This window comes from Castor canadensis, chromosome 3 (genome assembly GCF_047511655.1).
Source record: "Castor canadensis chromosome 3, mCasCan1.hap1v2, whole genome shotgun sequence".
Lineage (NCBI taxonomy): Eukaryota > Metazoa > Chordata > Mammalia > Rodentia > Castoridae > Castor > Castor canadensis.
This window is the reverse complement of record NC_133388.1, coordinates 168925766-168949289: the sequence shown is the minus strand read 5'-3', so window position 1 is coordinate 168949289 and position 23524 is coordinate 168925766. Positions and strand designations below refer to the sequence as shown.

The 23524-nt window shown below is 37.5% G+C and overlaps 1 protein-coding gene across 5 annotated transcripts in view; it reads right to left on the bottom strand.

Annotated features, from left to right (window-relative positions):
- Positions 1–23524, bottom strand: part of Pkhd1l1 (PKHD1 like 1) — a 189220-nt gene that overhangs the window by 53111 nt on the left and 112585 nt on the right. For all 5 annotated transcript variants that reach the window (XM_074069062.1, XM_074069063.1, XM_074069065.1 and 2 more), the window contains 7 exons: positions 23205–23376; positions 15452–15540; positions 14851–14999; positions 13550–13679; positions 11772–11890; positions 10436–10565; positions 8384–8557 (listed from right to left, as the gene is read on the bottom strand). In XM_074069062.1, the coding sequence (XP_073925163.1) occupies positions 8384–8557; positions 10436–10565; positions 11772–11890; positions 13550–13679; positions 14851–14999; positions 15452–15540; positions 23205–23376 (963 nt within the window). The remainder of the gene's footprint in view (positions 1–8383; positions 8558–10435; positions 10566–11771; positions 11891–13549; positions 13680–14850; positions 15000–15451; positions 15541–23204; positions 23377–23524) is intronic.

Here is a 23524-nt window from a genome sequence, read left to right as displayed (position 1 = left end):
GAGGTTTCCTTGATACTAGAGAGATGCTTTGCAGATCTTGGAATCTCTCAGGAGAAACCCAGTGTGTAATTTACTTCTTCCCCATTTCCTTTTCTCTTTCTACAGGCAGGCATGGGGGGAGCCAACTCAGTCCCAACGGATTTCCCACTTGGTTGTATCCCTAAATACTGGAAATGCTTTGACCCTGCTAATCTAAAAAAGGAATGTTTGACCTATTACTGTAATGATGTTTGGCCCCCAAAACAACTGGGGACTAAAAAGTGGTGTGAAAGTGGGAGTCTTGATTATGACACCATCTTACAGTTAGATCAGTTTTGTAAAAAACGAGGGATGGTCGGAGATACCATATGTACAAGCCTTATATCAATAAGCCTTACATAAATACCCACACCTTTATAGTGGGATCATTAGACCCCAACAAGAACTTAAGGAGAAAGACAGGGATATCCTCTGCTAAAAGGGGCATCATGTGTCCCACAAAGGGAACCCCTATTTCTTCTCCTTATGCTCCTTACTCTATGCCTCCACTACCTCCTACCCAGACTCTTCCCTCAGCACCCCCACTGTCCATGAGTCTGCCACACACTCAAAATGGAATATCTTACTCAGAGACTCCTCAAACAGTGCTCCCATTGTGAGAAGTGTCAGGGATCAATTCATGTTCATGTGCCCTTCACTATAAATGATATCTAACAGTGTAGGGAAAAATTAGAGAAATACACTGAGAACCCAGATAAATTTATGATTGGGTTTCAGACCCTGACATTAGGGTTTGATCTCACTTGGAGGGATGTTCAGTTCCTTTTGGCCAATTGCTGCATCCCTATAGAAAGAGGGAAAATTCTCAGCCTGTAGGGAGGCAGATGAGGCCTTTGCTGAGGATCCTATTGACCAACATCTAGGGGATGTCACTGTCCCAGTAACTGAGCCTCACTGAGATTATAACACCCAAGGAGGAATGCAAAACAGTGCCCACATGTTAGAGGCAATCCTTCATGGAATGAAATCAGGGACACAAAGCCTATAAATTATAACATGGTTAAAAGAATTATTCAAAAGCAAAAGGGGAACCCTATGGCCTTTTATGCTAAGCTAGAAGAAGCCTTTAGGAACAACTATAACCTTGATCCTGAATCTGTTGAAGGGGCTGCCCTCTTAAGCCACCATTTTGTTAATCAATCTGCCCCAGATACTAGGCAAAAGCTTTAGAAGTTGCATCTGGTACCGATGACCAATAAAATTCTCCTGCTAGAAGTTGTTTTTCAGGTGTATGACAATCGTCACCTGGAAGAGGAAAGGAGGGACCTGAGTAAGGAAAGAAGGCAAGCCAAGCTTATGACTGCCATGACTGGGGGTGCCCCCAAGACCCAAAAGACAACCTCAGGTAAAAAAAAGCTGAAAAGCCCTCCTGCTTCAAATGCAGGAATCTGGGGCATTTGGCAAAGAACTGCCCAGAGCCACCCCTGGGACTCTGTTCTGAGTGTTTCAAAACAGTAAATATCCAATAGCACTGGAGGATGGACTGTCCCTACTCCCAGAGAGGGACCTGGCCAGTCAAAATTTTGGACCTATTGGCTGAGGAGGCCTGGGGTGCTCTCAACACCCTCTGCATAAACTTGTCATCCCTTATGAGAAACCTTGGGTGGCCTTGGAAGTCTTCAGTAAGCAAATTCAATTTCTTATTGATACTGGAGCATATTACTCTTTTCTCCCTGCCTATGCAAGAAAGCCTTCCTCTCAGACCATGATTATAGTGGGAATTGATGGAAAAAAATCAAATTAGAAACTTCACTCCCTTCCTTCCTTGTTGTATTGAAACTCAATTTTCTATGCATAAATTTCTTATAGTCCCTATTTGCCCCACCCCATTCTTGGGCCAAGAAATAATGAGAGAGTTGAGTATGGGCTTACTAATGGGTCATTTGCCAGGGCTCCTAATGCTTTAGAAGGGACCCCAAAGGGCCCATGAAATCCCTTTGGAGGTGAACCAACAAGTAAGACCCCTTTGCTTGGTATCATGGGATACCCAGAAGGGCAAAACAGTTATTCCTGTTAAGATACAGCTCAAAGATCCCCAAACACTATCCCAATTGTAAACAACATCCTCTTAAACAGGAAGCTAAGGTCTTCAACCAGTTGTTAAGAGATTTGTAAAACACAGACTGTTAAGACCTCACCAATCTCCCTGCAACACTCCTATCCTACCTGTAATAAAACCAACAGGAGAATATAGGATGGTACTGGATTTGTGACTGGTAAGTGAGGTTGTGATTCGCATTTATCCTCTAGTGGCTGACCCAAATACCATCCTATCTCAAATACATGAAGCCAGTAAATTGTTCACAGTCTTTGACTTAAAAGATGTTTTCTTTACATTCCTCTGCACCAAGACTCCCAATATCTCTTTGCTTTTGAGTGGGAAGATCCTTTTATGAGGGAAAAGCAACAATATGTGTGGACAGTATTGCCCCAAGGATTTCAAGATAGCCCTCACTATTTGCCAGGGCATTGGGAAAGGATTTAAGGGATCTTTAGATTAAGAAGGGGGAACTCTTCAATATGTAGATGATCTCCTGATCTGTAGCCCAATTCAGGACATTTCAAATGCCAACACCATTTTAGTTCTTCATTTCTTATCTGATAGGGGATATAAAGTCTCAAAAAACAAGACCAAAGTCTCTTTACAGGAAGTCCACTACCTAGGCTATACCCTCACTCCTGGGGCACACAGACCGAAAAGGATAAAGGCCATCTGTACCCTGGGGTACCACTGACTAAACACCAATTTTATTCATTGTTTGAAAAAGGCAGGGTTTTGTCATAGCAGAGCCTCTATATGAGGACACAAAGGGATCAGAGAACGAACCCTTAGAATGGACTGGAGAATCAGACTGTGCCTATAAGATACTAAAAAAGGTCCTCATTGAGGCCCCATCTTTAGGGATTCACAATTTAATAAAACTCTTTGTACTATATGTGTCAGAAAAAAAGTGAATTACTGTGGAAGTCCTGACCCAAAGACTCAGAACAAAACCTTATCCAGTAACCTGCGTTTAAAAAAAAAACTAGATGGGAGAGCTTTAGGTTGGCCAGGATGTCTAAGGGCAGTAGCTGCTATTGCCCTGTTAGTGGAGGAGGCAATGAAGATAATCCCAGGCTAACAACTACAAGTTCTGACTCCCTACCAAGTCAGAGCCACCCTAGAATTAAAAAGTCACTTGTGGTAGTGGGGCATCTTGGCTGTTTCCATAGCTTTGCTATTGTGAATAGTGCTGCAATAACATGGGTATGCAGGTGTCTTTGTAATAATTTCAGTTGCATTTCTTCGGGAATATCCCTAAGAGTAGAATTGCTGGATCAAATGGCAGATCTATGTTTGGTTTTTTAAGAAGCTTCCATATTGTTTTCCAAAGTGGTGGTGCTAGCTTACATTCCCACCAGCAGTGTATAAGGGTTCCTTTTTCTCCCACATCCTCACTAACATCTGTTGTTGGTGGAGTTCTTGATGCTAGCTATTATAACAGTAATGAGGTGGAATCTTAGTGTGGTTTTGATTTGCATTTCTTTTATGGCCAGGGATGATGAGCATTTTTTTTCCATGTGTTTTTTTTGGCCATTTGGATTTCTTTCTTTGAAAAAGTTCTGTTTAATTCAGTTGTCTGCTTCTTTATTGGTTCATTAATTTTTGGGGAGTTTAGTTTTTTGAGCTCCCTATATATTCTGGTTATCAGTCTTTTGTCTGATGTGTAGCTAGCAAATATTCCCTCTCACTCTGTGGGTGGTCTCTTCAGTTTAGAGACTTTGTCTTTCTTATTATCTCCTATGTTTTCTCTCCAACAAAATGGGAGAAGAAGAGGGAAGAACTGGTTCTGCCTGGAAGTGGGGCTGGAGGGAGAGGGGGAGGGTGGAGGTGGCCCAAACAAAATATACACATGTAAGTAAATGTAAAAATGATAACAGAAAAAATAGTTACTTGTGGATGTCTGGGAAAAGATTGACAAAATATCAAGCCATCTTTTTATAGTTCCCAGAAGTGACTACAAAGACTTATAATGTCTTAAATCCTGCATCTTTGCTGCCTTCTGAAGTAATGACTGAGTACACTTGCAAGCAGGTTATTATACAAACCTATGCCAGCAGGCTGGATCTGATGGACCAGCCATTCCTTGAACCTAAGGCTGAATGGTTTACTAATGGAAGTAGTTTTGTGCTAAATGGAGAAAGAAAGGCAGGATATACAGTGGCAAGTCATGAGGAAGTCAATGAGGCACAGCCTTTGCTAGCTGGGACTTCTGCCCAAAAGGGTGAACTAATAGCTTTAATTAGAGCTCTAACTCTGGGTGAGGGAAAAAGGCTTGATATCCATACTGATTCTAAATATGCCTTCCTGGTACTGCATGCTTATGCAGCTATATGGAAAGAAAAAGGACTCATCTCTGGGAGGCAATCACCAATAAAACACGGGAAAGAAATTTTCCAATTATTAGATGCTATCCACCAAAGGAAGTGGCAATGATCCACTTCTGGGGACATCAAAGAGGCCTAACTCTGGTGTCACAAGGGAACAACTTGGCAGACCAAAGAGCTAAAGAAGCAGCTCTGTAGCCTCTAGAGTCCTCACTGGCCTTCATGCTGGCCCTCGTTCCCCCACAGGAGCCTGTATATCCCAAATATACTCCTAATGAGGAAAAAGAGGTTGCCTGGAGGAGAGGATATAAAGAAGGAAGTTGGTGGCATGTGGATGGTAAGCTAACTTTCCCCAAGCAATCCAATGGAAAGTAATAAAGTCTATACATGACACTTTCCACTTGGGCTGAGATGCAACCCAGGAGATAATAAACAGGCATTTTGTGGGGACAATAATAAGGTCTGCAGTAAAACAGGTTAGCTGGGGCTGCTCCCTGTGCTCCTATAACAATCCTGATCCTAAACTTCCCGCACTGGTTGATCCAAGCTAGAGGTGAGGCTCTTACCCAAGAGAGGATTGGCAGGTACATTTCACTACCATGCCACTCTGCCAAGGTTACAAACAGTTGCTAGTTTTTATAGATACCTTTACATAGTGGTTTGAAGCTTTTCCCACTTCAACAGAAAGAGCCTCCAAGATGGCAAAGGCCTTTCTAAAAGAAATCATTCCTAGGTTTGGCCTGCCCTGAACATTGCAGAGTGGTAATGGGCCAGCTTTTATCTCACAGATCACCTAGGGAGTAGCCCAGGCCTTGGGTATTAAATAACATTGACAATCAGCTTGGGGACTCAAGCTGGTAAAGTGGAAAGGGCCAGTCAATCAAATCAACTGTGGTTAAACTTTGCCAAGAGACCTCTGGAAAATTGACCCAGTTTTTGCCTATTGCCTTACTGAGAATTAGAAATGCTCCAAAGGCTAAGAACCATCTCAGCCCTTTTGAAATGCTCTATGGGAGGCTGTTTCTCTCCAACTACTTAGTGACAGATCCTGGGACTGATGGTCTTTTAAAGTATATAATGGATCTAGGGACATTTCAACAAGAAATCCTAAAGTTAGAAGACAAGGTCCTACCAGCCCCAACAAAAGGGGAAAGATTACAAATAGAACCAGGAGAACAAGTGTTAATTAAGTCCTGGAAAGAAAGAGCCCCAGCTGACCAACTTCAGCCCAAATGGAAGGACCCTTATGCAGTGATCTTGGCCACACCCATGGCTGTGAACGTGCAGAGAACAGATGGTTGGATTCACCTTTGTAGTCTAAAACATGCAGCAGAAGAATCTACTTCTGACCAAGCACAGCCTAGGGGCACTTACTCCTGTGAGCCAAAGGAAGAGCTAAAGCTCTTCTTCCAGAGGAACCCAAAGACTTCAACTTCAATGATAAGTAAAAACTTTAATATTTACTGTTCAGCTATGTTTGTACCTACCCCAGCCCCATTTCCCAAATACCACCGTTCTGCTTACTGCAGAGCTTTGGGACATTTCTCTTGGGCATTTTGCCTTATTTTCCTCCTGGGACTGACATCTGGCTTTGACCACTTCCTGGAGGATTCATCAAATCATACCTGTCTGCTAACTACCCCAAGTCTCATACCCCAACTTCTGATTAAAACTGAAATCATATTGGACAACACCTTATCAAAATGGACAAATCAGAATAATGGATTTATCTATATGCTTTCCATAGATCTTAGTTTCTGTGGGGGACCATGGGGAATATTTTCCTTGTTTAAAACTAGTTTCTCTCAATGTTTATACCCTAAGTGGACTGACACATATGCTCTAGTACACTCAGCCCATAATAAGGGCTGATTGCCCTAAATCATCAGTCCTTCACTGCCCCAATTACAACAGCAATCCAAACCAAGAGGGCCATTCAACCTACCTCCCTTTTAATTGAGTCAAAAATAACTACAGAATCAGATACCAGAAAAACAAGTCCAACTGCCCCTCTCTTATATTACCAAAAATTATTTAAAGACTCTACTAATAGCCAAAAAAATTAACAAAACCTATAGCCATAGTTCAAAATCAACAGTTTGTCTCTGGCAGTTGTCACTTTTCAAAATAAAAGAAAATTAGACCTTGTGACCGCCAAGAAAATCCAAATCTGACAACAATCCTTGGATTCCTGGAAAACATGTTTTAACACCTGTGATCTGGCCCCCTGAGCATCAGGACCCTTTCTGATTCTCCAGCTAGTGTTCATACTTGGGTCATGCCTGTTTGACTTGCTAATCAGATTTACTTTTTTCAGAACAAAGGCCTTTGGATTCAAATTGTGACATGACAGAACCATCAATTTCCAGAGGTGGATGAGATGCTCATGAGCACTCTTGATCAAGCTGCACAAAGATTCAGACAATGGACATCATTGATTAAGTCCCTAGGGACAGTGATAGGAGAAGGACAATGTTCCTGATAGGTAGAGTCTGCAGCCCCTTGTCAGCCTGAAGCAGATACTGAAGATGGACTGCCCCCTTCAGCAACTCCAAAAAGTAATTTTTTTGGAATATTGTCCCTCAGGAGGAAATTGAGGCAGGTTAGGGTTAGGGAAAGTTTGTGACTATGTGGAGCAGATGATTGGAACCCTATGAGAACTTGACATAAGCACAGTTGTGCTCAATGATCTATAGGCTGAGTTTGGCATGGCCCCAGCCGCAGAAGAGAGCAAGAGACAAAATGCAGCACAGCTGCTTTTCCTACATTCTTTATATTTAAAGTAGAAAGCAGGTTTCTCTAGTCACAATGTCACCCCCTCCCTGAGAACTGTTGCTCCACCTCCTTGTTTACCACTGAATATAAAAGACTCGCTGCAGGAGGACAAGAGGGTTTTTGATGGGGATTTTGATTGGCTGCCACTGACTGCTGCTGGCTGTGTGTCTCCACCAGAGCAGCTTTCTGCACCGAGAACTTTATACATAGCCTTTAGAAAAGCTAAGCAAAAGAAAAGCTAAAGAGAACATGGGACAGGGCAAGTCTAAGGACCTGGACTTTAAGAGTTATGCTAATGCAGTTTTTAGACACGGCTGCTGTTGCGTGTCTGCAAGACTGAGCACCGAGACTTTAAGAGAGAACATGGGACAGTGCAAATCTGAGGGCCAAGACTTTAAGAGAGATTAAAGAAAATATGAGACAGAGAGAATCTAAGGAAAGAGACTTTAAAGAATAGAAAGGAAGCAAGGTTTTAAAGAAAGACTTTAGGAGTAAGGTTTTAAAGATAGAGAAAAGAAGCAAGTAAAGGAAGAGTTATTAGAGAAAAGAAGCAATGAGGCTTCTGTGTGTCTCCATCAGAGCTCCCAGCATACCTGGCCCAATTTTCTGCACATCTGTCTTCTATTGTTTGTCCTTTCTATATCTCCAGTCACCCCCAGTTAGGTCAGGAGAAACAGAGCACAAGAAAGCTTGCTATATGGGACTATTCCCCTTCCTGACTCAAAGACCTTTTTGAGTCCCCTCCCCATAGCATACAGATCAGAGGAGCCAGGTAATGACATATTCTCTCCCCACCTGCAAGTTCAAGGTGGTATAAAAATGACCTAACAAAAGGCCCCAGCCCTGGGTGCCTCCCTTCACCTGGCAGAGCCAGTTATTCCCCCTTCTCTTAAAACTTTTCTTCCTCACTATATCCATGTGTTCTGCTTAGATTCTTCCACACCAGAGCACAAGGACAGATCTTCTTGAAATACCTTTTGTCATTAATAGAGGTGTAACTAACTGATAATTCTTATTGTCTGTAAAGATAAAATAAATAGCCATTGATGTTAGGGAATTTACTTGAAGGGTAACACATAGACTACATAGTCATTCTTAAAGCCTTACTTTTCCACATAATTCTATGAGAATTATTTAAGAACTAAAATAGAAAAGACTGTGCTATATTTCACTTAGAAAAATAAATTGAACTTATACTAACCTTTAAAGGTCATCATATTTCCAGTGAATGAACCAACTAGGATACGTGCGCCAAAAGAATCCTTGGACCAACCAGGATAATCTTCACCAATTATTTTGATGTTCCTACTCAGTATCCCAACATCAGCTGCTAATGTGTAGCTCTGATTTGTTCCAGGGACATAGTGTCTTTCGGCTGAAATGAAACGACAGCTAGGTCATTAGCAATGCTGAGAGATGTGTGTTTATTAGTTGCTTTCTGACTCATAGTCAAAACAACTGTCAATATGACAAAAGTCAACACAAATGCATGAATTCACTACATTTGCATGTTTAACATAGATAGATGGCAGACTGAAATTAAGATACTCTAATCCAAAATATTTCTTGACTTTACACCAAAAAGATTATTGTAGTCAGCAATTATGGTTATTTATTAATAAATTTTGCAAGCACTTTAAATTATACATGAAAACATCGTTGTGCAGCAAATTGAGAAGCTTATTTTGATTTCAATAAATAAAGAAATGAGGTAAAGAAGTAAAAAGCAAGTTGCCCAAGGACACTAGGGAAGAATGCACAACACATAGATACTATTTCTCTTGACACCTAAACCTTAGTTTGCTCTACTTTTCCTGTGACATATTGTGTATCAATTACAATTTCCTATAAATATGTAGTAGCATATCAAACACAATCTGCATATTTGCATCTTACTGATTTGTAGGACATAATCTGCATTGCACTTTGTATTTCTAGAAACCTTACCGAAAACTTAAAATCAAACAGGTGCATTTTAAACAGAAGTGTTTGGTACTTTAAAAGAAAGAATCCATAATGTCAAACTCCAAAAACCAACTGTGTTATAATTAATTAAATCAAGTGTTTTATAATTAATTTAGTTGCAATTAAAGGTTTTTCGACAAAATGTTTTTCTTTTGATTTAAAGAAAAATATGTGATACACAATGATAGACCTATGTGCTTCTACCAAAACAATACTTTAAAAAGTTCTTTTAAATGTCCTCAGGTCTACCCTGCTGCCTCACAGGTAGAGTTCTCATAGGCATCACAAGATTCTGAAAGGTTTTTCTAACTTTACTCCCCTGGTCTGCTCCCACTTCCTAATGAAAAATGCCTGTGGAATAGGGAAAGATTGGGGTGCTGGAAAGGCCCTGCTCTTGGAAGTGGGTAGGCCAGCCTCTCACCCAAACAGAAGTCATTTTGTAACAAGTTCAAGAGATCATCTGTTGCTTTCGTTTTGTTTTAAGGAAAATTCCAAACATGTACCAAAAATAGAATAGTACAATGAATTCCTATATCATCAGCACTTCAACAATGATCAACTTTGGCCAGTCTTGTTTTATCTATACATTCAGCTACTGTCTTCAAGCTTCTGAATTCTATTGAAGCAACCACGTATTATTTCATCTAGAAATATTTCAGGATGTAATTAAAAGACTGTTTAGAAAACACCTACAAGTATCAGATAAAATGTTGATAATAGTTCTTTATCATCAATTGACAGTTCAAATTTCTCCAGTTTGTTCTAATTCTCTCCTTCCCTCCTTCCTTTTCTTTCATTTGTATTCTGATCAACTCAAAATCTGAAGAGCATCCACACTGAATTTAGTTATGAGAATTACAATTTCAACTTGCATTGAAGTTTGTCTAAAGGCAGTTGCAGGTGAAGATATCATGAAACAAATTAGGAAAACACTTGCTTTTGGATCAAGGGTTTTGAGATTCCATTGTGCATAAGAATCACCTAGATGCTTGCTTAGAACAGAAAGTACCAGAATCTTGCCCCATTAAATGTGACACAGTAGATCTTTGTTGAATATTTGCTGAATGAATGACTGAATGCATACAACAGGGACCAACTACTACTCATGCAGCAAACACATAAATAGTAGCACACATTAGACACAAAAGCCAATCTGGGTGAAATGCTCTATTAAAATATTTGTGGTATGTTTTATCAAAGAATTATAATTGCAGATAGAGCACAAAAATGAGAACATTTCTAGACCTTTAAATTACATATCCATTTGGTTCCAAGAACAGCCACTTACCAAGGTGTGTGAAGGAAAGGCTATCATTGAGGATGAGAATTTTGTGACCATGCAGGATCTTAACGATACTTCTAATCTCTATCTGGTGGAAATCATAGCTTGTGGTTGTTATCACAATCTCTTCTCCCTCCTTAGAAAAATTCAAGTGCCAAATTCAAGAACAATTTTGAAAATAGGTTTATATTTTTTAGTAACAGCTATTAAATAATTCTAAATTTATATCTAATTAACCAATCATTGTATCAGAAAGAATAAACTATACATTTAGGTCTCTAAAAATTAAGTGCTTGTTTGATATTGAGAATATTAACTTGTGAATTTGCTACTTTTTATTCTAGGGACAGTAGGAAGCTTAAAACAGGATGTGGTCCAGCAAGGCCAGACAAAAAGCAAGACACTATCTCCACAATAACCAAAAAGGGCTGGAAGTATAGCTCAAGCAGTAGAATGACTGCCTAGCAAGTGTCAAGCCCAGAGTTCAAACCCCAGCACCATCAATAATAATAATAAAAATAAATGTTAGACAATGAAAAAATATTGAAACATTCCATTTATATATGAAGATAATATAACATAATGCAGTATAAACTTTTGAATAATAGTAGGATGATAGAGAAAGAGTAAGTGATAGGTTGGGGGCAGGGGTTGATCTGATTAAAGCACAATATATACAGGCCTCAAGTACCAAGGCAAAACCCCCTTAGACTATCAATATACACTTTAAAAAACGAAGGACAGGAAGGTCAAACTGGACTTTTCCAGGGGTAGGACCTGTGGGAGGTGGGTGGGTATAAGAAAAGGGTGAATGAGAGCGAATATGGCAGATGTATTTTGTATTCATATATGAAAACGGAATAATGAAAACTACTGAAATTGTTCTAAGAAGATGTGGGAGGGGGAAGAAGGAGAATGACAGAGGGAGTGAATCTAATTAAGATATATTGTAAGCACATATGTAAACATCACAATGTATCCCTCTGTACAACTATTTTATGCTAGTAAAAAAACCTAAAAAAATTAGAAGTGAGGTGACCAAGATAACAATGCATTTAAGAAAATCCCATTGTGTCCTTTGCAAGAATTTGTAACAAATATTTTTTAACTAACAACTTTCTTATTTTTCTTTCATAACTAATATACATGTAATATTCTTTATATATTGAGATCACAAACTTTAAATGCCTATTATCAGAACATTGCTTGAAAACTTACTATAAAATGTACATTTCTCATCTTGTTAGCCACATGAGAAAACAAATGCCCATGAAAACAGAGAAGAAACCTTAAGTGAACTCACTATGTACATTCATTTTATACTACATAATATTTTTTCTACCTGCCAATCCACAGCATCCATCAGAGACAGGACCTTGGAACCTGCCTCTGCAGTTTCTGACAGTTTAGTTTTATATATTGAACGTGGAAGTCCATGAAGATCCAGCTCGCCAAACACCCCTAAATGAGAAAAGTATTTCTACTTATTCACTACACAGTACTGAGGTGCTATTACTGAAGGAGACAGTTCATTGATATATCTTAGAGAGCAAATGAACATCTGAGAATGAATGGAATGAACTGAGGTTATTTCTCAGGGCTGAGCAAGAAGGTCTACTTTTAGGAACATCCATTGAAATGAAATCTGGTACACAAGAGTACCTGAATAAAGATATGTACAACAATACCTGGAAATATTAAAAATTGGAATTAATCCAAGTGTAAGTCAACAGGGGAAAGATGACATCAATTTTAATATATTAATATTGTAGAGTGATACTCTATGAAAAGGAAGAATTTTTATCTGTAAGTATTGATTTGTAAAAATGTCCATGTTATTTGAGAAAATTGCAGAATAGTACATTTAGCTTGAGCATGTTTTAATAAAAGGAACAATATCATCACCACAAATCTACATATGATGTAAATATAGGCATGTATTTTTAAAAATGGAAAGAGACAAAAATTGTAACTAATGTTAGTTTCCTTAAGGGGGTATATTTTTCAAAAATGTTCTTCCTGATAATTGTTCTGTGTTATTTGAAGACTTACTTTTGAAATAAAAATAAACATATAAAAACAAATATATATACATAAACATATATGCATGTATTTAATATTGGATTTTTCTGCATCATGATGCTCGCCAGTGGAGAGCTGACTAATTCAATTACTAGGTACCAGTTAAAGAAATTGTTTGGTGGAACAATTATACATGCTTCTATGTGTCTTCAAATAAATAGGCAATAGTATTAGTAAAAGCAGTTTTTAATTGTGACCAAATTAAACTCTTTCAGGTCCTTTGCATTTGAGGTTCTAACAAGAACATGCAAAGTACAGCAATGCCACTGGGAAATTAAGCTCAACCACAGCTGTGATTGGATAACAGACAGCAGAGTCAACCAATACAGATTATTAATTCTATAAATGTAGCAATGTAAAAGAAAGTGGTCTTTGAGGGGAAAAATGACAAAACTATGAAAAGCATTTTTGCGTGTATCAAGGGACGATTATGAAAACAATCAGATCAGAAACATGATATTCATATGTAGTTTATAATAAGTTTTTTGGTTTGAAATATACACATCTATATCTACTTCTATCTGGTGTCATAGTGTAATGTGACATAATTTAATTTTTTTTTTGTGGTACCAGGGTTTGAACTCAGGGACTCACACTTGCTAAGTACTACTTGAGCCACACTAGCAGTCCTTTTTCTGCTGATTATTTTGAGATAAGTCTTGCTTTATTCCCCAACCAACCTGGCCTATGGTTTTCCTGTTTGTGCTTCCTGTGTAGCTGAAATGACAGGCACATACCATGATGCCCAGCTTTTATTAGTTGAAATGGGGTCTCACAACCGTTTTACCTGGACTGACCTCAAACTTCCATACTCCCAATCTCCACCTCCCAAGTAGGTAGGATTGCAGGCTTGAGTCACCACCCATTTCCTGATTTAATTTTTAAAGATCTCTGTTACTAGTATGACCCTTTACTATAAATAAATGCCTATAAAAGCTTCTGGTACCACACTATTGTGAGCTAAACACTTTAGCATTGTGTATTTTAAAGAAGACTATCAAAACTGACATGACACTTTTGGTATCTGGAGACACATACCTAAGACCTTCGCCCCTTGGTTTGGTCCTTCTGGAAGAGCCCACTCTGGAGTAGAATGATTTCCTCTAAGAATAATGTATAATTCACCTTTAAAAGGGTTATCTTCCCAGCCACCAATTAATCTGCCTCCCTGCAGTAAAGCAGAAAATTGCTAAAATTTTAAAAATTGAGCAGAAAAAAATCATTCATTAAAAAAAGAGTTAAGAAGTCAATTAATGCCTTCTCTTATAAGAGTGAATGCATTTTATTATGGCATTGTTGTAATTGGAAGTGACTTTTAATTTAACCATTAACTTTAGGATAAGCAGCCTAAATATTTTTTCCATGGTCAAATTTATTATCCACTTACTGTCTGAATTGGGCCTGAACTGAGATCTCTGAAAACCTAAACTAGTGGTGTTTGAACAGATCACACTGTATTTATACACAACATACCATATACAAAATATATACTTGTCACTGTATCTAAGCTATGCCATTTATGGGCCAGCATTATTAATAATAATAGCTATCATTATTTTTCATTCTTATTTTATAGGTGAGAAAACTGATGCTGACAGAGGTCAAATAACTTACCCAAGGTTAAGATTAGATACCCAACTAACAAACAGTGGAATAAAGGTTTGGTTGTAGCTTTAATTTACCACAAAGCCTATTCATCTAGCCAAAATATTATGCTCTTTAAAGCATCAAAGTCTAGGTTTCTGAACTTTGTCGCTTTCTCAAAGAAAAGCTACTAAATACTTTTTAAATGGTACTTAATAGCTTTAAGGTTCAGCCATTCTTTTCATGACTTATAATAAAGGATGACAAGACAATTAAACTAATAAAGTCGATACGTGCTCAAGACCATCTGAGGTTTATGAAAGAATGAGGGGATTATTGTAAACACTGGAAATATTTTTATTAGTCCACTGTTGCTTTCTTAACTCCATCTATGTCAATTTGTTTTAAGAGACATATTGTTTGTTTTCTTTAAAAAAGACTTAAATCATTTAAATTTTTTTTTGCACAGTTCCTAGGGAGATGTTTGTTGGAACAAGCTCATTGCTTAAGTTACCTAATAATAATAAAAATATTATAAGTAGAGTTGAAACTGGGTGAATCTTACATTCAGAGTATCTTGATAATTACCCTTTAAGGAATGTTGATTACAAAATTTAAAGAAGAACACTTCGTGGGTTAGAGCAGCTGCTTATTTTATTGATATTGGTTGAGTATGCTTTCTTGTTATTATTTCAGTAAATCTAGATCTCAGAATTTGATTGATATGGTTACAAATTAGAAGATACCATTCTTACCTGTACTGATATGTAGGTAGCATTCAAAACAATTCTTCCGTAAGAAGGCCCTGCAGTTCCCACCTTGGATTTATCTTCCAGTTCTAGGACTCCCCAAATAATGAGCCTTTCCATTGGTGGCATATCCATGTCAGCTACAATCCACATTCCTACAAAACAACATTTCAAGAAATATAACATAATCCATGGATGCAACCTGTGAAAAACACTATGGTCTATCTATACAATGTTTAATTCATGTCACTCCAAGAAAACATGTTATTGTATATTTTGTTTATTTACTCATTTTTTTTGAAGCAGACTCTATTTTTCTATGTTGCCCAGACTGGTCTTGAATGCCTGGACTCAAGCAATCCTCCTGCCTCAGCCTCCTGAGTACCTGGGCGATAGGCACAGCTTATGTTATGTTATTGTTAATAGGCTTAAATCCACATAAAACCCAGAAGACTAGGTTTCATGTCTGGGCACAAAAGTACTATCCATCTCATCAGACTGCGCTTTCTCCAAGATAGGGTACAAAAAGGTGGGACCTAGTTACTGAGGTATTTGTCTTGTCATAGCATTGCATAAACACAAGCTTGCTGCCTATCTGTATGCTTACCTTCTGGAATAACCACACTTGCTCCTGGATAAGGTACAGTATAATTATTTTCTCGAGATGACTGCCAAAAAGAATCATTTGACCACAAACTGAAAATAGAAAAAAAAATTTCCATTAATCTTTATCTCTATATATTTAATGACCATCTTCTTGGCATTATACTGCGTGTTTTGGGGATGATAGAACCTGAATTAGATAGTCTACAATTTCATTAATTACACAAGCTAACGTGTGCAGCGAGTAAAATACTTTTCACACAAAACTACATATATAGTTTTTTTTCTATTGAACAAAATTTCCTTTTCAAAATTTGAATCACTTGTGTCCCATTAAATCCTTGTTGTAATAATGCCTAATTTTGTCTATAATGAAAATTATTCCATTTTCTGATAAGATTTTACATGGTAGAAAAGTGAAAAGAAATGCATATTTTGTCTATTTAAAGACGCTTCACATGTGGTACTATTTCCTGTGGAAGGGGATGGAAGATATAGTTGGATAGATTTTTGGAAGGCAGGAAAAATGGTCTCTGAGTTGCTAATGGCGAATCAATGAGGTTATGGCCCTGGATGATGGCAGTGTAGGGGTGCAGACCTACATTCAGAAATGAACATGGAAAGGGCATCAGGAGAGACAGTCTTACCCTTTTTAACACTCTGCCTTCTAGAAACTGACTCTCAATGCATACTGTTGTGAAGAATATAAAAATAAGGTTGTTGCTATTTGCCTAGCAGAAAATGTTTACAATCAGAAGTTGTTCACCTGATCCAGTAAAACATTTAAAAATTCTTTGATACTAATTCTGGAATTCAACAAAAGAACCGGAAGACAGTACATTTGGTTAAAATGTGCATGTCTGTTACATTGTTAAATTGGAATCAACTAAGGAATTTGTCAATTTAAAAAATCCTCATAAAAAATTATCTTAATGAGCTTTTAAATGAAGTAGGCATTTAGAGTTATAGAGACTCACAACAGAACATAACTTTTCCTGAAACAGTTTCAATGAAGGTTTTTAAAGGGTTGAATCTATCTAGGTAATCTGACTGGTGTTGAATATATTCAATAATTCTTTTTAACTAGTTTTCGTCAAGACTAATAACCATTTCTCCTCATTCCCACCATCACTATTACTAACACTATGCATATTATGCATTCTTCTTATTTCCCACTGTGTGATCAATAGGCCCAATTCCTCTTAAACTAGGCATTTGTTGTGTAGCTAGAGTTTTTATTCTAATTGTGAAGGGCCAGTTCTGGATCAAAATTCTGTTTGTTTTTGCTGATAGCTAATCTGAATAATACAAATTAATCCACCCAATTGTAGCTATTTCAAGTGAGGAAAAGTCATTTAGTGGAGAGAAGGAACCATCCTGTGGCATATTCAAGTAGCATGTCATCACATAACTTTCTACATCCTGGTATAGACCAATCTAAATCTGTTGTGCGGTTATAATAAATGTTGGTTTGGACTGCATAGACATTTTGGTCAATAATGGTGATAACCCATATCTTTTACAAAGGTCTCTAGGGCCTTTTATGACTCTCTCTGTTTATTCCACTGTCCTTTACAATACACTCCATAGAGTAACATAAGTGGATGTTGGAGTATGTGACTTCCTGGCTTAATATCATTGAGAATTTTCCCTTATTTCTTTTTTTCTTGTTGTACTGGGGGTACATTGTGACATTTACAAAAGTTCTTACAATATATCATTCCACTCCATCATTCTCCTTTATCCCACCCTCTCCCCATTCCTGAAACAGTTTCAATAGGTCTCATTTTTCCATTTATATACATGTACACATAATATGTCCACTATATTCATCCTCCTACACCCTTCCCTTGTATCCTTCTCCTCCCACTGATACCAACTCCCCCCTACCCCCAGACAGGACCTGTTTTGCCTTCCTGCTCTCCAGTTTTTTGTAAAAAATGATATTTTTGTTTGTTTAAGTTAGCTATACAGGGTGTTTCATTGTGACACACCAAATATATATGTGTTATAACCCAGAGGGTCTGACTTCCACTGGTTCCAATACAATCTCTCCATTGTGTACTCCAAAGTATTCTCCCTGAATATTTGTTCACCAAGGTCCAGGCATGATGAGTTTCTCCCAGGTCTTAGATGTGCCATACTCTTTCTTCATCAGGGCATCTGCATAAGATCATCCTTTGGCCCCAAACACTCCTCTCCCACTCTACATGGCAAGATTTTCCTAATCCTTTGGGCTGCAGCTGAGATGACCATTCCTCTGAGAAGTTGTTTCTACTACCCCACCCAAAGGCAGTCCCTGCCATGTTGTTCTTTGCCCTGGCCCCATATCCATTTGCTTTTAACACTGATCAAAACTGACACTTTTATACTTTTATATTTACTTCCTTGCTTGCATATTTGCTTGTTTTGTGATCTCTCTCTTTAGATAGAATATATTATTTACTATTGAATTCCCAGTGCCTGACACAGAATGAGTGTTTAGCAAATATGTATTTAGTGGTTGGCTGAATATATAAACAATTTGAATTGTTCTTCATTTGTACAATAACCAGAGCAGTATCTATAAATTTTGAAGTATAATTCATCAAATAAATATCATTGAGTAGAACCTGATGCACAGTAGTGGGTTATTGAATGCCCACAAGATGTTAAGTTTTTAAATCATCACCATCATTTTTATTGTTGTTTGTGCATAAGTGATGCAAGTATACCTCAAATGAAAAATCATGAGAGAGATTCCAAGATGGTGACTAGAGGGAGGAAGCAGAAAACGTGCTTCCTAAAGTAAAATCTTGGAGAGACGCTGGAGATACACCTCACAGGAAAAACCACTGAGAAGAGGCAAAACTGACTCCTCCACACCCCCAGCCTGTGCATAGCATCCCCACTCCATGTTAAATGTAGTTAAATTAGTACACTATCTCTCCCTGTTTATTTCTTTGACACTGTTTTTTCTTATTTGTTTGTTTTGGTTCTTTTTACTTGTTTGTTTGATTTTCCCTTTCTTTATCTTCTTTGCTTTCCATCTCCTCTCACCCTTCCATTCTAGATATCACCATTGTTATTATTACAAGCTAGAAAATACTTAACTACACACAGTACAGGGACAGTAACAATAGCAAAGGCAATGATGGGAAGAAGGAAAAAAGAGGGAAACTAGTTTCCTCCCAGCAATAAATTAGTGCAGGAACCAGAGGAAAATGAAGAAAACAGATACTCAGATCCAGATTCCAACAAAACAAAGATAAACTATGCCAAAGAACCCAACAAAGACCACAAGAACAACCTAAAAGAAGAAATTCTGCAAGTAATCAATGAGAATTTTATAGAGATGATACCAGATATGGTCAACCAAAATGTACAGGAGAATCTGCCAATCCAGCAGAATAGAACAAACAGAAGACAGAATCTCAGAACTTGAAGATGAAATGGTAATTAAAGGAAAAACCAAAGAACTATTAGTTAAACAACTCAAGACCTGTGAAAAGAAAATGCAAGAATTCACCAACTCCATCAAAATACCAAACCTGAGAATTATGGGAATGAAGAAGGAGAAGAGGTGCAAGCAAAGGGAATATGTAATATATTCAACAAAATAATAAGAAAAAATTTCCCAAATCTAGAGAAATCTGTTCCCATACAGTTGCAAGAGGCCTCCAGAACACCAAACAGACCAGACCAAAATAGAACTACCCCACAGCATATTATCATTAAAACAACAAGTACAGAAACTAGAGAAAGGATATTGAAGGCTGTAAGAAAGGAAAAACAAATAACATACAAAGGTAAACCCATCAAAATCACAGCAGACTTCTCAACAGAAACATTAAAAACAAGAAGAGTCTACCTAAAAAGAAAAGTCCAGGACCTGATGGATTCTCTGCTGAGTTCTATCAGACCTTTAAAGAAGAACTGATATCAACCCTCCTTAAACTCTTCCAGAAATAGAAAGGGAAGGAAAACTGCCTAACACATTTTATGAAGCCAGTATTACAATTATCCCAAAACCAGGCAAAGACACCTCCAAAAAGGAGAACTATAGGCCAGTCTCCTTAATGAACACTGATGCAAAATCCTCAATAAAATAAGGGCAAACTAAATTCAACAACACATCAAAAAGATCACTCACCTGACCAAGTAGGCTTCATCCCAGGAATGCAGGGGTGGTTCAACATATGAAAATCAATAAATGTAATAAACCACATTAACAGAAGCAAAGACAAAAACCACTTGATAATCTCAATAGATGCAGAAAAACCCTTTGATAAGATCCAACACCATTTCATGATAAAAGCTCTAAGAAAACTAGGAATAGAAGGAAAGTACCTCAACATTATAAAAGCTATATATCACAAACCTACAGCCAGCATTATACTTAATGGAGAAAAACTGAAACCATTCTCTCTAAAATCAGGAACTAGACAAGGATGCCCACTATCCCCACTCCTATTCAACATAGTACTGAAATTCCTAGCCAGAGCAATTAGGCAAGAAAAAGGAATAAAAGGAATACAAGTAAGTAAAGAAATTATAAAATATCCCTATTTGCAGATGACATGATTCTATACCTTAAAGACCCAAAAAACTCTACTCAAAAGCTCCTAAACATCATCAATAGCTATAGCAAGGTAGCAGGATATAAAATCAACATAGAAAAATCATTAGCATTTCTATACACTAATAATGAACAAACTGAGAAAGAATATATGAAAACAATTCCATATGCAATAGCCTCAAAAAAAAATCAAACACCTAGGTGTAAACTTAACAAAGGATGTGAATGACCTCTACAAGGAAAACTATACACTTATGAAGAAAGAGACTGAGGAAGACTATAGAAATTGGAGAGATCTCCCATGCTCATGGATTGGTAGAATCAACATAGTAAAAATGTCTATACTCCCAAAAGTAATCTACATGTTTAATGCAATTCCCATCAAAATTCCAATGACATTCATTAAAGAGATTGAAAAATCTACTGTTAAATTTATTTGGAAACACAAGAGGCCACGAATAGCCAAGGCAATACTCAGTCAAAAGAACAATGTAGGAGGTATCGCAACACCTGACTTCAAACTATATTACAAAGCAATAGCAATAAAAACAGCATGGTACTGGCACAAAAACAGACATGAAGACCAGGGGAGCACAATAGAATACCCAGATATGAAGCCACACAACTATAACCAACTTGTCTTTGACAAAGGCACTAAAAATATATGATGGAGAAAAGACAGCCTCTTCAACAAAAACTGCTGGGAAAACAGCAGTCTGCAAAAAACTGAAACTACATCCATGTATATAACCTATACCAATATTAACTCAATATGGATCAAGGATCTTAATATCAGACCCCAAACTCTAAAGTTGGTACAGGAAAGAGTAGGAAATACTTTGGAATTAATAGGTATAGGCAGGAGCTTTCTCAATGGAACACCAGCAGCTCAGCAACTAAGAGATAGCATAGATAAATGGGACTTCATAAAAGTAAAAAGCTTCAACTCAACAAAAGAAATGGTCTCTAAACTGAAGACCACCCACAGAGTGGGAGAAAATATTTGCTAGCTACACATCAGACAAAGGACTGATAACAAGAATATATAGGGAACTCAAAAAACTAAATTCTCCCAAAATTAATGAACCAATAAAGAAATGGGCAAGTGAACTAAACAGAACTTTCTCAAAAGAAGAAATTCAAATGGCAAAAAAACATGAAAAAATGCTCACCATCCCTAGCAATAAAGGAAATGCAAATTAAAACCACACTAAGATTCCACCTCACCCCTGTTAGAATAGCCATCATTAGCAACACCACTAACAACAGGTGTTGGCGAGGATGTAGGAAAAAGGAACCCTCTTACACTGCTGGTGGGAATGCAAACGTGTATAACCACTCTAGAAAAAAATTTGGAGGCTTCTTAAAAATCTAAACATTGATTTACCATATGATCCAGCAATACCACTCTTGAGGAGATACCCAAAATAATGTGAGACAGGTTACTCCAGAGGCACCTGCACACCCATGTTTATTGCAGCACTATTCACAATAGCCAAGTTATAGAAACAGCCAAGATGCCCCACCACTGACAAATGGATTAAGAAAATGTGGTATCTATACACAATGAAATTTTATGCAGCCATGAAGAAGAACGAAATGTTATCATTCGCTGGTAAATGGATGGAATTGGAGAACATCATTCTGAGTGAGGTTAGCCTGGCCCAAAAGACCAAAAATCGTATGTTCTCCCTCATATGTGGACATTAGATCAAGGGCAAACACAACAAGGGGATTGGACTTTGAGCACATGATAAAAGCAAGAGCACACAAGGAAGGGGTGAGGATAGGTAAGACACCTAAAAAACTAGCTAGCATTTGTTGCCCTTAATGCAGAGAAACTAAAGCAGATACCTTAAAGCAACTGAGGCCAATAGGAAAAGGGGAACAGGTACTAGAGAAAAGGTTAGATCAAAAAGAATTAACATAGAAGGTAACACCCACGCACAGGAAATCAATGTGAGTCAATGCCCTGTATAGCTATCCTTATCTCAACCAGCAAAAACCCTTGTTCCTTCCTATTATTGCTTATACTCTCTCTATAACAAAATTAGAAATAAGGGCAAAATAGTTTCTGCTGGGTATTGGGGGGGGAGAGGGAGGGCGGAGTGAGTGGTAAGGGAGGGGGTGGGGGCAGGGGGGAGAAATGAACCAAGCCTTGTATGCACATATGAATAATAAAAGAAAAATAAAAAAAAAAAAAAAAAGAAGGTAATACACATGAACAGGAAAGTAGTGTGAGTAAACTCCCTGTATACCTATCCTTATCTCAACTAGCACAAACCCTTGATCCTTCCTATTATTGATTATACTCTCTCTACAATAAAATTAGAGATAAGGGCAAAATAGTTTCTGCCTGGTAGCAAGGGGTTGGGGGTATAAGGGAGGGCATGGGGGGAAGGAGGAAGAAATGACCTAAAGATTGTATGCACATATGAATAAAATAAAAAATAAAATAAAAATAAAATAAAAAATTTTTAAAAATCATGTCTTTTGGATGGGGGTAAATTCAACTGTGATATAGTGTGAGAACTTTTGTAAATGTCACAATGTACACCCAGTACAACAATAATAAAAAAATTTTAAGATGAAACAAAATCATGCCTTTAAGTGTTGAAGACTTTTGTGAAATGCAAGAGAGTCATTGTGTAAAGGTGATATTTCATATGGGAACTAAAGGTAAAGAGCTATATAAATTCCAAAGATAGAAAAATTGTTTCAATAGGAAGGATTAAAGTACATTTAAGAGGTCACAAGTTGAAATAAAATAAGCTGTCTAATGAGTTTGGCCATGACAGTTACTTTAGAGAAAACCATCTATTGAGAAAACACTGGATTAAGGAGGAAACTTAATTTTTGGAGCTGGTCTGGTTGTGCCTTCGGTAAATTCTTTGATCTCAGGTAATTCCTTTTAGCTCACTGGACTTTTGCACATATACTTAGGGAGTTGGGATAGGTCTAAATAATCCAAATCTAACATTCTGCAAGGGTGGAATTGCCAGTAACTTTCACACCTAATTTTTGTGAGATTTTTCTGTTTTCTCATTGAGATATTTATAAGGCCAAGGAAAGCGAAGTACTTTGTGAGCTACAAGGCATTGTGCAGGAGCAAGGCATTATTACCTCACCCAGGAATGATGTCTGAAAAGGATTATGTTAAGAGCTTTTAAAAGGGTATTGAATGCAAAGGCCCACATACTTGTAAATGGCTGGTCGCTTCCTGGGAATTGGTTTTCTTGATGGGGGTTGTACAGGAAAGCAATCTTGGAGAATACAACAGTAAGCTTGGAAATTAATAATAATGTCTTTGACATCAGGATCCAGAGTCCCAGAAATGGACTGACTATGATGAAGGTCACTTCTTCCTGACACTGAAAGTAAAGTAAATGTGGTTTAACTGAGCATGATAATCAAAACACCTAAGTGTAAACAAAATCATAGCATTTTGGATATTATTTAGAGGGAAACTTGGTATAATAATTAAAGTATGGACAAAGTATTGAGAAATTCAAAAAAATA